Source organism: Medicago sativa, chromosome 8 (genome assembly GCF_051527215.1).
Source record: "Medicago sativa cultivar Bolivia chromosome 8, Bolivia_mono, whole genome shotgun sequence".
Taxonomy (NCBI): Eukaryota; Viridiplantae; Streptophyta; class Magnoliopsida; order Fabales; family Fabaceae; genus Medicago; species Medicago sativa.
In genome coordinates, this window is record NC_140756.1 from 5,344,826 (window position 1) to 5,362,675 (window position 17,850).

General features: G+C 31.0%; 1 protein-coding gene and 1 long non-coding RNA gene across 2 annotated transcripts; one reads left to right on the forward strand and one right to left on the reverse strand.

Annotated features, from left to right (window-relative positions):
* Positions 1 to 11,047: 11,047 nt before the first annotated feature.
* On the reverse strand, positions 11,048 to 11,786 carry LOC146896374 (uncharacterized). Its single transcript, XR_015022681.1, has 2 exons — positions 11,555 to 11,786; positions 11,048 to 11,434 (listed from the first exon to the last, which is right to left on the reverse strand). It is a non-coding gene; the product is annotated as an uncharacterized LOC146896374 (long non-coding RNA).
* Positions 11,787 to 15,939: 4,153 nt separating this feature from the next.
* On the forward strand, positions 15,940 to 17,591 carry LOC146896375 (equilibrative nucleotide transporter 3-like). Its single transcript, XM_085735435.1, has 4 exons — positions 15,940 to 16,100; positions 16,744 to 16,904; positions 16,995 to 17,253; positions 17,374 to 17,591. The coding sequence occupies exons 1-4, from the start codon at positions 15,969 to 15,971 to the stop codon at positions 17,473 to 17,475; spliced, it is 654 nt and encodes a 217-aa protein (XP_085591561.1). The 5' UTR covers positions 15,940 to 15,968; the 3' UTR covers positions 17,476 to 17,591.
* Positions 17,592 to 17,850: the final 259 nt, after the last annotated feature.

Below are 17,850 nucleotides of genomic sequence, written 5' to 3' on the forward strand. Positions count from 1 at the left end.
TTTTGTCTCTAAAACTCACAGTTGTAACACGGCGTTATAGGTTAGTGTTGTTCTTGAGATATCATTTTAAAAAATGATATCTCAAAAACAACACAACCCATGATGTTCAATTAAGAGACAAAAGATCTCACATATATCAAAGAGACACCTCCATATTCATCAGTAACACTAAGAATGATTCTAAAATGGAACCATTATATTTTTCCAAAAAAAAAAAATGGAACCATTATTAATTTTTAGTTATGTGGTCAAAACCATGGTGATGACATAAAAAAAAAAAAGCAAACTAACAATTAAAATGATGATAAATGTTAGAAATATTACATGATTTTTCATTAAGTTATTAATAGAGTATTGCAACTCCACTACAACAATAGGGATGAAAATAAACACGAGCTTAATAGACAAAGTAACTATGTCTCTATCACTCACGGGGAAGTGTTCATGGACATAGAATAGAATGAGGGCCATGAGATTTGGATTAGCATTTTCGATGAAGGAAAAAATGACTTTTTTAGAAATATTATGTTTGGTATGAAAATAGGCAGGAAAATAATGTGTGTGGTGGCATTTATAAAGAAATAATTGAATAACATAATTGTTGTGAAGGACAACTTACATGGAGTTCCACTACCTCTTTGGCGTGAATGCTAAAACAATTTTGCAGATTGAAATAAATAAAAAAAGAACACTTTTGTTGTGCGTGTAAATAACAAATAAGTTTGTACAAACAAAGAAAACAATAAAGATATTACAGGAGAGAATTGTGAGAGAAGGTAAACTCAATACTGCAAAGCTCAATAAAACTTTTGTTTACCGATAATATGTGCTTGTTTCATCTCTATTTAAGAAGGAGAAATAACACACAGAAAAAAAAATCAAGAGAAAGAAGGTGAAAATGATTTGTGGTTGTGGGAGGAGAAATGTGTACGTACATATTGGTCTCATCTCTTAAGTCAATTTGATTTTAGCAATAAATATAGAGAAATGATATTTTTACAACCACTTTTTGACAACTTTTGGACAACTTTCTCTCTCATACTCACATGATGTTGTTATTCTCTCTCTTCCTTTTTCTCTCTCCATTGTTTTTGATCAATAAGAAGTGAGAAAAACAAGGTTGTCAACAAAGTTGTCATCAAATGGATGTCAAAATATCATTACTCATAAATATATGATGAAAAGTAGTATTCCGAGACAACAATTTGATTTTCTTTATATATGTTTTAATAGCATTCAAAATAGTTCAAACAATCAGTATCTACTCATTTTACTTTCGTATAAAATAGATCATTTCACATAATATATCTTCTACACATGCACTTTTTGCACAGTTAACACACATAATAATTTTTTATATTAGTTGGTATGGACAACGCATAATATATGCAAGCAGTGACGGAGCCAGGATTTTTATAAAGTCCGGGTGAAAAAAAATTTGCAATACATTTATAGGGGTTTACATAAGAAATTGCAAGCAAATAATAAAAAATTTAAAGAAATTGCCCAATTTATAGGGGTTTATATAAGAAATTCTAGGGGATTTACATAAGAAATTGCAAAAAATTTGGGCCGGAGCCCGGGCGAGTGCCCGGGCTCGCCGGGCCTTAGAACCGCCCCTGTATGCAAGGTCCGGGATTCAAACCCCGGCCACCACAAAAAAAAGATCTTTAAAAATAATTGCCTTATGATAAAATAAACATACAATATTCTTTTATATTCAATAGAAAGCATAACTAGAAACATAAAAAGGTACACGCATCCAATTTTCTAAAACAGTTTATTATTTTCCTACATTATCCAAAGCATAGAAAAATAACAAAAAGTAAGGAATTAAAAATAAATAGAAAAAGAACTCCATAAACTAATATAATAAATTGAAAAATATTCTTGTGTGTTGTCATCACTGAAGTATTCAGTAATCCATTGAAAGATCATGGCTCCTTGATCATTTGCATAGTAATTTTGTGGAGAATATAAATGGTAATTCCATTGTTGTGTATTCTCATCATTATTGAAATATTCAATCATGCCAAGAAAGACCTCTTGATCATTTGAATAGTTTTGTGGAGGATAATAATAATATGAAAGGATTGCTTTCTATTTCATCATTCTCATGCTCCTGAGTCAAAAGAAGATCATTCCATTCCTCTCCAGATGCATTGTCTTTCTCTTTTCTACCTTGACATATTTCACTACTTTTTTCAAACATTGATTTCTTTTTGCACCTTCCTTCCATTGCTCGATATCGGGTTCTCTACGCTGACATGAAAACTTAACTCTCCATCAATACATATACATATTAATATTTAACAAGATTCAAATCTCTGTTGGGAGAGGTGTTTATTGGACCCACAACGTGTAGGTTATCCAGCCATAGTCAAATTGCTGCAAACAATTGCCAAGTCTTTGATAAATTAAATGCATGGCTGCAAAATTCTTCCAGTAGTAAATGCGCTGTTAGCTTACGTATTGATCGCAAAGCTTGTGGTGTTGTCTTTTTTGCTATGCTACAAGCTTGTTCACATGTATTTTTGCATGTATAAATAGAGGAAATGGGGATGAAGGAAGGCACGGAAAGAAAAAAATTAGAGTATTGAGGAAATCTTGAGAGTATGAGAAAAGTACACTTTATTATGTATCTTGTGTGTGGAGGAATAGGGAGAAGATATTATTGTAATATTGACATACAGTTAAAACTCTATAAATTAATTAATAATTTATTAATTTAGAGAGTTATTAATTTATCGATAAATTAATAATTATTAATTTAAAGAGTTTTTAAGTAATTATACTGTACATACCAAACAAAAAGGCAAATTAGTATATGCCTATTAGAATTACGTTGCAGCGAACCTTGGGACTCAACGTAAATTAGTAACTACTGTGTTCATATGCATTGGAAATCAATAATGACTTTTGAAGTACAGTAAATGTAAACAAGAGGAACAAATATGTTCAATGTATTCTTAATATATTTTTTCAGTTTCTATGAATTATTAATTTATGAATTTTTTGGGACCGAAAATTATAAAGGGATCTCCCGAAAAATTATTATCTTATTATTTTTTCGAGTTTTTCAATTTTTTACATTGGCCCAAGTCGGGACCGGACAAATTTATTATTTTAGAGAGTTTATTAATTTACCGAGTATTAAATTAAAGAGTTTCTACTGTATTGTTTAATATGGTTGACTATTTTTTGGAGTTTGTCACATGGTTTTTTTTTCCTTGGCATTATAGGATTTTTGACGTTAAATATCAGTCTTCTATTTAGGGAGATTCTTTAAAAAAAAAGTCTTCTATTTAGGGATGGGAATAGGCCAGGCCGGCCTACAAGGGCTTACGGCCTAGCCTACGACAAGTCAGGTCAGGCCAGATTTTTTTCTTAAATAAAGAAGGTCTAGGCTTTTTTAAAAGCCTATTTAGCTTAATAGGCCAGGCCACATGTCATTCAAAAAGCCTCTTAGGCCTATCAGGCCGGCCTATTTAAGTAAATATGAATAATATTATTTATTATTATATTATATTTTGTACTTTGAATTAAAATAAAAACATGTTAACTAGAACTGAAATATGATACAATATATAATCAAATTCCCTAAAAACTCATGTTGATTATCAAAAGAGAGTTTAATCTAATTGATATATTAGTTTGCTAGTCTATTTAAACTTAGACCTCACTGATATAGTACTTGATCTTGCGCTTATCCAACAATCACACATTGGTTAACTTGTAACTATCCAGAGGGAGTGAGGAAGTACCCCTACAAATTTGTATACTATAAGCAAACAACATATCATCATCCAAAACAGCAAATTAAGTTCATCTTAGACTTCGTAAGGTGATAATATAGTTTTTTTTTTATATATATATATAATGAATGAAGGAAACAAAATAAATGATATATATACACCCAAATATATACACCCAATAGAATGGCTTGCATTAGAACAAAACCTGAGTTTCCAGCCCATCATAAAATTATGTCCAAAGTAGTTAAATGAGCTAATTCATAAAAATATATCTTCTATTTTAATTGTAAGAGTGTGCACAATTTTTTCGCTAATGACTTATTTGAATCTTTATCATTGAGCAAGAAACATAAATGAAGAAAAATTAAGGAACGATAAGCCTCAGCAGAAAAATTAAGCAAGAAACATGAATGAAGGATAACTCCATGGGTAGTACCAAAGAAGAAGGACATTGTTGCTTTTAAATACTTTATGGGTAGAGGGTGTCAAGGGGCAGAAGAAACAAATGCAGTACCGAAACACCTCTGTTGCACAATATCAGTCCACAAACTGAAAACCAACTCTGAATTATGCCGAAAACTACCAGGAACTTGCTCCGAATTATTCAGAAAATTACCAGCTCCAAATAGTTAAGCACAAACATTGAATATGAATATAAAAAAAAAAAAACATTGCAAAGCATATATTTTGGAGTTATGGTAACAAAGGCTAATACATTATTCAACAAAATTATATTAACACATAATCATAAGCATGAAGTATAGAGGAAATAAAGAAAGAAATATAAGAAATAACAGACAAAGTAGTAGAAACATGAATCTCAATTTCACTACTAAAAATAGTCACATCTCGAATCGAGTTCATGATACTTAGTCACATCTCGAATCGAGTTCATGATACTTCAGAGGTTGAAATCAATATATGATGAATTTTATATAAAAACACTATAGTTGACATAAAAAGTTTTAAGACTAAAGATTTAGGAACTTTACCTGAAGTTTTACAAAACAATCACAGGAAGTGATAATCATGATTATCCAAAAACTTTTGCATTTTCACGGCATAGTCATCCGATAATGTGCAATGAATTCTATTCCCCCCTACGAAGTGTAAATTAATCAAATAAAAAGCACGCAATTATCATCAAAGTAATTGTTATATGATTGGTGTGGGGTTTGGTTTGTTGAATTAATCCAAAAACTCATACCCATTGAAAATCATTGCATATATCATCATCTTACACAAATGATATTAGCAGATTCAGAAATTCTATGGGAGTTTAGACCAGTCAACCTCCAAGGATGCGAGTAACAAAATCTATTAGCAGAAGTAGCGAGAAATAATGATTTGTTTGGTTAAAAAAAAAATAGGAGTGATTTGTTTCGTTCAAAAGAATAGGAGGAATTTGTTTCGTTCAAAAGAATAGGAGTAATACGTATAAAGTGTGAGCAACAAAATAGTGGTTCGTTTTTTCTTCTTCTTATGTTTATCTGTTTATCAGCAACAAAATAGTAATACGTATTCGTTTTTTCTTCTTCTTATGTTTATCTGTTTATCAACAACAAAATAGCAATACGTATAAAGTGTGAGCAACAAAATAGCTGTTCGTTTTTTTCTTCTTCTTATGTTTATCTCTTTATCAGCAACAAAATAGTAGTAATAGGAGTAATACGATTTTCAAGTTTATCTCTTACTTAAGTAGGTCAGTGGTAATACAGTAAAAGTCAGCATAGGTTTTAGGTTAAAATTAGGGTTAAATTTTGCATCCGGGATAACTTTAATAATTAAATAAAAGATATGGAATAATTTAAGTTTAAATGGCCTTATTTTTTAACTCATTCTTGTTGTGACAGGTCATTAGTATGACTATGTCTAATGAAAGTGTGGCACCAGAAAAAATGGAGGTATAGTTAGTATGAATCATTTTCCTTTTCATCATTAGCTTTTCTTTTGCATATATAAAATAAGTAGAATCATTTTGCTACTAGCAGGGGAAATTCCGAGCGAAGTTAATATGTTTCATTCTTGGAGCTGGCTCTCTCATTGCACTAAACAACTTGTGGACAATGGGAGATTACTAAACAACTTGTGGACAATGGGAGATTACTACTACCAAGTGTTTCCTGTAAGAATCTCATCATTTCAAAAACTACTATGAACCATCTTTCATTCTTTAGGTTTTGTATGATTTAGAGTTAATTGTGTTCAGATATTTATTTAGCAATAAATATGATCACAATAGTTAAATCATCCACTTTTGTTTCCAAAAGATTTGAATGTTGCAATGACCATTTCTTCTTCACTGTATGAGCACTGCAATAATTAGAATCTCTTTGATGAAATCAAATTAATGAATTATGTTCAAGTTCTTGTGATGAAAATAAATAATTTTGTTCAATCTCTTGTGACCAAAATAATGAATTTTGTTTGAGCTCTTGCCAATTTGATTGTAGAGACAAATGAATGAAAAATAAAAACAGTTAGACAAACATTTGTGATCAAAATAATGAATTTTGTTTGAGCTCTTGCCCATTTGATTGTAGAGACAAATATGAATTTTGTTTGAGCTCTTGTCCATTTGGTTGTAGAGACAAATGAATGAGAAAATTAAACAACTGTTGGCCAAAAAAATGTGTGAGAAGATGTGATGTAAAATTATGTGCGTTGGATGCTAATTTATAGACACAGTTTGAAAGTGTAACACGCTCTAGTTTTTAATTAAATAAATTAGAACCTTTAGTTTAATTTATTTTATTTATTTGTCTCGCTATATGCTTGATTAGTTAAATTGGTGAGACTATAATAATCTAATTTCTAATGTCCTTGACTTGGTGAATTATATCCTTATTGTTGCTGATTGAGTTATCTATATTATTTGATACAATAACATGCTAGTGTATATTGTTATTATTATTATAGTAAGAGTAAACCCTGTGTTGATATTGTTAGCAAATTAATTATACGATAGGAAAAGAAAATAAAGTGGGAGGAAACAAAAACAAAATAAGAGGACAGAATATAAGAAGTGGTGTGGGAGCATGTTACATGACTAATTGAGTCTTAGGAGTGTATCAATCCTTCTGTTATACGGCTGGTTCCCAAACAAAATAGGAGAAAAACCACTTACTTGTACTTACTAGATAGGAGCAAGAAACCACCTACTCTTATCACTAGTACAGGTAAGAGGAGAGGGAGTAATTCTGATGTGAAGGAGTCTCATATTTTTATTATGTTGGTGGTTGTATAAGAAGAAATAGTAATACTCCCTCTGTTCCTTTTTAATTGTCACATTTTGACTTTTTACACAAACCAAGACAACAAATACTTTTACTACTTTTGATACAACAATTTTTCTTTTTCTTATAATAACCTTAGCATTTAATACTTCATTTCATACATTTCTCTCTCTGCAATAAATATATAGGGGTAATATAGGTAAAGCCACATTTAATAATACTTTGAACTTTGAAAACGACAGTTATTTAGAAACAAAAATTTTATGCAAAAGTGACAATTATAAAGGAACGGAGGGAGTAATAATTAACCGCATGAAAACAATAACAGTCAACACTAAATATTTAGCATGTCAATTTACTGTGTCTAAACCAGGGAAGATTGATTGTTTAAAATATGGGGGAAAGTTTCATAACATGCTACAGGTTAGAATGTCAATATCTCAGATAGTTCAACACCAGGAAAAATAAATAGAGAATGGCGTTTCATGTTGGTGTTAGGAGTATTATATATAATTTGTAGTGTTTGTTATTTAAAAAAAAAAAAAAGGAAAAAAAAAAGGGAACTAGGTACATATTGATATTAGTGAAGCTAAAAAGAATTAAACAAATTAGTATAGTTGACAGTAGTGAAAATAAAGGAATTAAACAACTTGTAGTGATATGTGAAAATAAAGGAATTAAACAACTTGTAGTGATATTTTAGCATATATGTATGAAAGCCTTGTCTTATAATGTGCTTGTGATATGTTTGTACCGGAAATTAATAATAGAAACCAGGGTCTGTCACTGCTAATAGGACTGCTAAACATTCAGCAAGCAATTATAGAATGCTAGTGAGTAGAAAAAGACTACTATATCTTCAAACCTGTAAATTTTAGGGGCGGTCGTTATTTCTGCTGGTTTTCCTGTTTTGTTTTTATCATCTGTGGTGCTGTTATCCTATTGTTCCTGCATGTTGCAGTATAGCTTCTTTAGTTTGGTAGGTGTTGTGTTAGGTGCCTGAATGAGGGGGCCTCTTCTGCCCCTTGCAAACTCGAGTTCTCTCCACTGTCTTTGTGGTTTATTCTCTTTTGAATATAATTAGCTGTTAAAAAAAAAAAAAACAAAGTTACACGACCATGTAAATATGTGAGTTATTTTTACCTTGTACCACTAGTGGAGAGTCCCTGTCATTGCATTTCATGCACTTTGTTGTGAGTTTGAAGCCTTTATGTTATACGTGTATAAAAAAAACATAGATGAGTACATGGCATAGCATATAGTTGTGTTAGGATGCCAAATGAGAGATTCAATGGATTTTTAATTGTTAAATGGGACGATTCAAAGGAATATTAAGTGCCAAAAAGGACGATTTTTATATTATTTTATCAAATGCCAAAAAGGACGATTATTGTACTATTTTATCAAGTGTCAAATGGGGTGAATATTCAATGAATTTTTAAGTGTCAAATGAGACGATTTATTATTATTATATATGCCAAATGGGGCTACTAAAATCATTATGCCAATTGGGGCATATCATGAAGTTTTACTTTTATACCTTTTATTTGTAGGTGGATTTTTATCCCTTATGTGGAAAAGTTTTGCTATCCTATTTACTTTATGTTCTTATGTCTTTATGGTTTTATTTTGTGGTTTAGGAATAATGACCCCTTGCACCAACATTTTAGGTACAAAAGAAGATGCACAAGATTTTGATGGTTGATGCTTGTCCGCGAACGGGAAAAACATTTATGGGTTTTTGTCATTTCTTTTAAAATAAAGATTTTATGGTACTTTATCTGTTGTTTTTAATTATTTAGTAAGTTTAGGAGCGGAGATGAGTTATCTTTCGCTAGGAGAACTTTCAACTAGTTTCATTATTAATATTATGCTTTCCAATGAATAAATTTTCCTCCGAGTTAAATTAGTACTTCGTTTTAAAAAAAAAATGATTGCATCACATTCTAAATTTATTATTAACTTGTCTTTCAAAAAAAAAAAAACAGTCTTATCGCAATTCAAAAAAAATTCAAAATTTACTTGGCACATTATCTTTTTTTTTTTTTTTTGACAAATTGGCACATCATCTTTTGTTTTTTGACGAAACATGATCAATTATTTCGTGACGACTATTATCACGATATTATTTAATGCCATTTATTTATTAGAAAAATATTTACTTTTTTTTTGCAAAACCGTATAATTAATTTATGATTAGAAAACCATTTACCTTTTTCATGCCATTTAAATGTTAGCAAATATAATATTGTTTACCTTTTATAATGAGAAAACCATTATTTACCAATATTAATCTCATTGCCTTTTATAATGAGAAAACCGTTTACCAATATTAATCTCATTGAAAACCATTAAAAACTGTTTATAAACTTTTTTAATGACATTCATGTCTATACGAATTATGTCTACCATTTGTGTTGAACAATTTTACTTCTTACAGCATCCACAATAGAGACTCTTAAAATAGGGTCTCACATGAACACATCATTCTTTTTATAATTTTTTAACAATAATACATACTCCCTCCGTCCCATAATACTTGACACAGTTGACCTTGTTATGCATGCTAATGCATAATTTTGAGCTTAAATATCTTGAATAATATATTAGAAAAAATTATGAAAATTTGATATTTTGAAAATACTCATCGAGACAAATCTAACGACATCTTACATGATATTACTTATCTTTGTATATTAGTAGAAAAATATGGTCAAAGTAAGCTAGGTCAAAATTACACATTTTCAAATGAGTCATCTATTGCGGGACGGAGGGAGTAATAGATACTCAACCACTCCAATATAAATCCTCTAATAAAATGTTTAAATGGGTCCTACCAATAACTCTTCATCATTTACATTTCAACAAAAGCAACGCAACAATGATTATTTTATTAAAAAATAGTGCGGGGTCCACTTAAAAATGGGGGTCTTAAGTGAGACCATGAGTCTTAAAAGACCCTGGGTTCATTAGAACCATTTCGAAGGAGTAAGGAAGTTTGTCTTTGTGATATCCCTCACAAACCAAAGGCGAACGACTCGAACCCTGATATTGCAGCTTTTTTTGGAAGGAGATATATCAGAAACCAAATCGATCTTTGTGACAATTTCAATTTAATAAAGAGATACGAATATGACGCAAAGAAAAAGAAATGAAACAGAAATACAACTGCAAAATTGGAGTTGTGGTGTGAAGAAAGTGTTGGTCAATAGGTCTAATCTATAGTAGATTTTAGATGACAATTTTGTAAAACAATCACATTTAACTTAACCAATCTTATTTGAGCTCATGTCTTAACTATTAAGCAAAATATCTGTCAAAAAAAAACTATTAAGCAAAATATATTAATGTTTTTTTTGTTTTGTTTAATGATATCAATAGGTCTAACTGTAACCGAAAAAAAATATCAACAGGTGTAATGTTTTTTTCGGGAATGATGTTTTCGGGATAAACATCAGAATTTTTTTTTTCTGCCCTCCATGTGAAAAAAAATTGATGGGACTACCCCTTGTTGAAAAATAATGATGCTATTGCCCTTGTTCTTGGTATCATTTGGCGAACACTGTTTTTTTTAATTTTTTTTTTTTATGTTTGATGTTTGGTTTGGCGAACATGTGCATATTTATTATTATTATTATTTTATGTTTGTTGTTGCTTGGCTAACAACCTTTTTTCCTTTTTATTTTTTATTTTTTTCATTGTTTATATTTTTTTATAATTTATTTTATATTTTGGTTGATAGACAAAAATGACGAGATGCTTCCTTCAAAAAAAAATGACGAGATGCCGTGACCGCTGCATATATAATACAATATCATATTGTTTTGTACTGCACAAAAGCCTGCGTATAATTAAAAGAATTGCTAAATCGGATGCCGTGATCGAGATTCAAACGCCAACTTCTTAACTTGTGTGTGAATTTTTAATAACTTTTGTCACTTTTGTGATTCAACGAAAAAATAAAAGAAATTATTTTAAAAAAACAATAAAACAAAACGGAAAAAAAACAATAAAAGGTTGTTCGTTAAAACCAATAACAAACATGATAATAAAAAGTAAATAAGAAAATGGCTGCTCGCCAAATCAAACATCAAACAGAAGAATATTTTTTAAAAAAAAGTGATGTTCGCCATTGATAAGGAGAACAAGGGCATTTGCATCATTATTTTTCAACAAGGGGTAGTCCTATCAATTATTTTCACATGGAGGGCAGAAGAAAAAAAAACTCATAAACATCATTATCCTTTTGTTTTTGTTCCGACTGTAAGATCACTCGTCATAAAACCACTGAATTGAATGCTTCCCACAAATTTCTCTACTTGTAATAGTAGCATGCTTTCAGATGTCATTTCAGGTGCATTTCACCATTATTTTGATACGATTTATTTTTTATGTATAGAATCTGTTTATCATCAATGGTTGGGTACAATGAGGTAGCTACTGCTGCAAAAACAGAAACAAAATAAAAAAGTGAGTATTGACATTGTAATCGATTTTTTATTTTTTAGGAAGAGGAAATTAAAAGACAAGAAAAACAAACTAGCCAATCCGTTGCCTGAATACCCCAGAGGTATCCGCAAGCATGATGATGTCCAATTGAGGAGGAGGAGAAGTCCACAACTTCAACGAGTCGGTATTAGTTGCATCAAATTTAACCAATCAGTCAGTACATTCATTCCCTTCTCTCAAAGTATGACTAAATGAGATCACCCATGGAAGAGAAGAAAGCTATTTTAATAAGAATGATTACATCTTATTGAAAGAAAAAAAAAATCTTTATCACTATTGATACCATTATTCTTTGTTATAAAACTATTATTATTATTGTTATTATTAAGAAACAAAATATGAATTGCAAAATTAGAGGGGATTTATAAGTTGCAAAATGGGATAAGTTAGAGGAGCTGGAAAGTGATTTTTTTTAATTGGGGGCCAACGTTGCTATCAAACCTTAAACATAAGAGCATAAAATGCTATTTTATCAACCACATATCCTTAAATTGTCTCCGCACTTCGGTATAGTCAGTTACCGATGAATCATAGTAACAACACACACTATTGACTTTTCCCAACTCTGTGGAGCGAAAAGATAGAAAGAATATAACCTAATTTTTTGCGTGAGAAATAGGAAGACCAATTCAACATCACAAAATCATACCATAATTCTCTCGATCTCCCCTACCTCACTACTCTTTACGGTTTCCTTTTCTCCACTGTTATTCTATCTATCATATTTGTCCACTTTCTAACATTTTTCACTTTCAGCTTTTACTTTCATGTTCATCCATTCTTCATTTTTGTATACAATTTCTAATGCTTCAAGTGTGATTTGAAAATTGTCTGCAAAATATGAAAAAAGCTATACCCTAAACCCTATTAGTTTAAAAAGTACTACTAGTGAGTGAAACCAGAAAGAGTAGTAACACATTTGTATTTTGTTGTTTCTTCAATCGCTTTTCTTTTCCCATCTTATTAGGTTTAAGTTTATCTGTGTTGTTTCCTTGCTTGGTCAATTTGTTTTAATTATTTCCTTGGCGTTATTATTTTTTAATTCATTCTTGTTTGTTGTGACAGGTCATTAGCATGACTATTTCTAATGAAAGTGTGGCACCAGAAAAAATGGAGGTTTAGTATGAATCATTTTCCTTTTCATCATTAGTTTTTCTTTTGCATGAAATAACTAGAATCATTTTGCTACTAGCAGGGGAAATTCCGAGCGAAGTTAATATGTTTCATTCTTGGAGCTGGCTCCCTCATTGCACTAAACAACTTGTGGACTATGGGAGATTACTACTACCAAGTGTTCCCTGTAAGAATCTCATCATTTCAAAAACTATGAACCATCTTTCATTCTTTACGTTTTGTATGATTTAGAGTTAATTGTGTTCAGATATTTATTTTCAAATAAATATGATCGCAACATCTTTGAAAGAGTGTACATGATCCAAATAGTTAAATCATCTACTTTTGCTTCCAAAGGATTTGAATTGTTGCAATGACCGTTTCTTCTTCACTGTATGAGCACTGCAATAATTAGAAATCTTAAAGCATTGAATATGCAAAACTTCGACCAAGAAAGATCAAAGATCCAATACATATGTAACATGTTCCATGAATACTAGCAGAGCTGGATCCAATACATATGTAACATGTTCCAAAAATGAATATTTCTTGGAGCTGGATCCCTATATATAAACACATTAGTAGTTGTACATTTTTTATCTCTGAAACATAATGTTTAGTTTTCACGTGGCATCAGAGCTCCCGATCTTGGGGGGCTTTGTTTCCGCATAAACCCTAGTCGCAGTCTTTGCCGTTACTTTTGCTTTTTTCGTCTTTATTGTGAGTTTCTGCCTTCATCGCGTACTCTTTGAGATCCTAAAAGCCCTGTTCATCAGAAAACACTATTCACCATGCACACTGTTTATCGCAAGTACTGTTCATTCCGAGTCATTTTTCATAGCACGCCACTGTTCATCGTAATTTTTTTATTTTTTATTTATTTTGAAGTGGTTGTGTTTTCTTTTAAATCTGAGCACATTGGAAGATTTTTACCGCTGCTCTTTGGTTATTTGTTCTCTTTGGTAAGACATCGGTCAATATGTCAAAAAGAGGATTGATACAATTCTTGAGACAAGTTGAAATAAAAAATGTAAGATCTTTTCCGAAGGAATTGGATAAACCAACATGTACGTCTCTGACATACTCAGGTACATCTCTTTCTCCACTTCCACTTTGTAAGTCTTAATTTTATGTTAGATTTAATGCTTCGGATAAACCATATAACCAATACTGGATTCTAGAGCCACTGACCACATGACACCCTTACCTACACACTTCTCCACTTATTCATCTTGTCCTAGCAACAAGAAAATATCTATCACTTATAACTGTAGCAGGTTAAGGAAATGTTCAAATAAACCCAACTATAATCCTACAAAATGTCCTTCAAAATTTCCAAAATGTCCACTAGCCTAATTTGCACTCCGTATATCTCTTCCCAAAGTAATCTTGCAGATCTTTTAACTAAGAGACTGAACAACAAGAATTTAAAGAGAATTCCTTTCAAGCTAGTAATGATAGATATTCATTCATCAGCTAGCGGTGGAGTGTTGTAAATAGTGAAATTTTAATATTTATTAGTAATTTGTAATTCCCCCGTTAATATTTTAATATTTATTAGCCCGTTAATCATTAGTCATGTCCATTAAGTTAGAATAACCTATATATAAGTACATTAATTGTACATTTTTTATCTCTGAATTATATATTCAGTTTTCACAGTAAACAATTTTAATTAGCTTCCCCATTGGTGCAATAGTAAGATGGGTTGGAGCGGGAACAGGAAACAAGATGATTAATTTACCGACACTTTTCCTTTGATTTTTCTTTCCTTCTATTTTTGTATATATGAAATGAAATTATATATCATGTGATTATGTGGTTATTGTTCTAATAAAAGATTCCATTTGTTTTTGAAGAAATACCATCCTATGCGAGCATTCACAATCTGTTACCAGCCATTTGCACTTATAACAACATTGATATTGGCTCACTACGAGTCAAGGATCAATACAAGTTTGCGGAACTTATATGGATATGCACTTTTCTTTGTTCTCTCTTTCTTGGTCATTGTTGTAAGTACATCTTTCTTTCCATCAATTATTTTTGCTTTACCTAGTTTACTTGTGCTCTGTAAAGTAGTGAATGTATGGTTTTACTTTCCAAGGTGTAAAATTCATTTTGACACCTTCTATTATTCTCGAGTTTAATTGATTTTACCTTTAAAATTGATTATAACTTGAAGTAAGAATTTACAACTTTGGGTGTGATAGTTGGATCTAGCAACATCAGGGAAAGGGGGAATTGGAACTTTCATCGGATTATGCGCTTTTTTTGCTTGTTTTGGAATTGCACATGCTCTTGTTCAAGGTGGCGTCTCTGGAGAACTATCTTCTATGTGTCCTGAGTTCATTCAGGTTGGTCTTCCTAATGAAGTTCATGTTTTTTTTCTCGTTTCTATTGTGGAAATTATTTTATATAAGGTAAGTGAAACCACCACAAGATTTGTCTATTTGTCAAATATATGTCATATTCTTTAACTAGCATTTCATCGTCTTCATGACAAATGCAGAAGAAGAAGGGGGCGAGTCAATTTTGATGACCCAGTTCAAAATTTCACCCGCCCCACTTAATGACAGGTTAACGAGTTGGCGGGCTAACCCGTTATACGAAAAAATAATTGTCAATGCATTTTTTAAACAATTTTATTGTTATAAAAAATATATTGCTGTTATTTAAAAAAAAAAATTGACAGCAAATAAATTTATGGTAATATACAAGCCAAAAATAGCTGGTCAAACGAGCCGGTCTGACGGGTTGGCCAGTTTTGCTACCCCTTATTGAAGAGGGGATACTAATAGTCTTCTTTATTATTTTGATAATAATTGTGAACTAATAAAAAAATTGATGTTATGCAGGCCTTTATTGGTGGTATAACTGCTTCTGGAGTTGTAGCTTGTGGTTTGAGACTTTTAACAAAATCTTATTTTGAGAAATATGGGAACGGACTTCGCAAAGGGGCTTGTACGTTATATTTTTTTAGTTGTGTACTCTCGAAAATAAAATATATGAGAAAGGATTTTAAAAGACTTGATATATTTGGCCATTCAAAATGAAATATAACCAAAAAAATAATTTTAGAAAGTTGACTTTTTTAGATAAGCAACAATTTATTGAATGAGAATAACCAAATACATCAACTTTTTTTTTTAAAAAAAAACAAGTTTTTTTGCTACACTTTCCCTCATTCTAATATCTCATTTCAATAGTAAACAAGGACTGCCCTAGGTTAATCACAGTAAACCATACACCAACAATTTTGTTTAACTTTGCTATAAACTTTATTACTCCTCATTTTACTTTGCAGTGTTAAGCTTAGGCATCTCTACACTCTTTTGAGCTATTGAGCATTATCATGTATGCAATTTACTTTCCAAAGTTGTCCATTGTAAAATACTACCGGTTAAAGGCAACCTTAAAAGGAGCAAAAACAATTACAGATGGTCTTATTGCAACCGACATTCAAAATGTTGAGACAGATCAGGAAGTAATTTATTGTAACTTTAACTTATTTCAAATTTATTAATCGAGACGCATTGTCGGTGTAAATATTATTTACACTATCAACTATTCATATCACTAACCCTAAGGCTTTGTTTGCGAGTTTGGAGGGGAAGGGAGGGGAAAGCTTGGGAAAAAATGAAGGAGCAAGTGGAAGAAATAGAGGAAAATAGGAGAGGAGGGCTTTGGGGGGTTAACTTTTCTTCATAATACAAAACCTTCCTCATTTGGAGGAACTAAAAAATTGTATTGGAGGAGGGTTTTGGGGGGTTTTGGAGGGTTAATAAGATTTTTTCAAATTTAACCTATGTTGTTATAATATTTTTAAAATTAAAAATAAAGTAAATCATATGCATTAATTTATCATTCTCTAAAAAACTACTCTTTTAAATTTTTTGAAAGATTTCACTCTTTTTTCTCATATTTTGCACCCCTCAAAGCCTTTCCTTTCCTTCCCCTCCATACTCCCAAACAAAGCCTAAAAGTTGATCACACATAAAATGATTATCAATGTTTAGTTGATAATAACATGAATTGTTTTACACCAACATTGCTTCAAAATTAAGCTCATATGTTAAGCCAAATCTGTACTTTCAATATGCTAAAAGCTTATGCACTTTTGTATATAGGTTGGAGTTGTTGCTAATCAACAAGAATGCTTAAGCCACAAGGAACTATTTCTTCAGAACATTGATTATGTTTTTGACGTAGTTATGATATATGTAATAACCCTGTCTATAATGCCTGGATTCTTGTATGAAGATACTGGACAACACAAGCTAGGAACATGGTAAGTATTTATCAATTCAATTCCATATCTTTTGATGCATCAAACTTCCAAATTGAATTTTGACAAGAAACATTTGGTGAATATGTTTAGGTATCCACTTGTTTTGATAACAGTGTACAACGTTATGGATCTAATAGCATCATATATTCCCCTCATCAAATTCCTGAAGTTGGAATCTAGAAAGGGATTACTGGTTGCTACTCTTTCTAGATTCTTGTTGATCCCAGCATTTTACTTCACGGCAAAATATGGTGACCAAGGTTGGATGATCCTACTTGTATCTTACTTGGGACTAACCAATGGTTATCTCACTGTTTGTGTATACACAGTGGTACCTAAAGGTTACAAGGTTAGTGTCTTTTTTAACACTCATATTCAACATAGAGGTTCTTGTACAATTGGGCTAGATAAATATTTTTCTAAACTATACATGACACTGATTAAAGTTGTGGTGTTTCTGGTTTTGTAGGGTCCGGAAAAAAATGCATTGGGTAATTTGCTTGCTTTGAGCCTTTTAAGTGGTATATGTGTTGGAGCTGCTCTTAGTTATTTATGGCAAATTGGAAAGTAAATCTTTAAATTATATTTCTAGGTCGAACTTTCCCTTGTTTTGGTTTGAGTTTTTTTATACTTTAAAAAACTTATAATTAATCTTCCCCTTGTTCAAAAAATAAATTTATATTTGCATGGGAGACCTTATTTTAACGATATAAACAGGCTTGCAAAAATTTAAAAAAAAAAAATCAATTTTTACGTCACTTTTCATTTTGTTTGATGATGAGAAGCCAACAATTGTTATTACGTCACTTTTCTAGACCCTATGTTTATAGGAAAAAATAGAATATTTATTTCAACCGTTCAATTAATGTTAGCAAAAAAGTATGTATATATGAAGAAAGCATACCGCTTTGGACTGATTTTATCTCTCCTTTCAATTATACCCTTA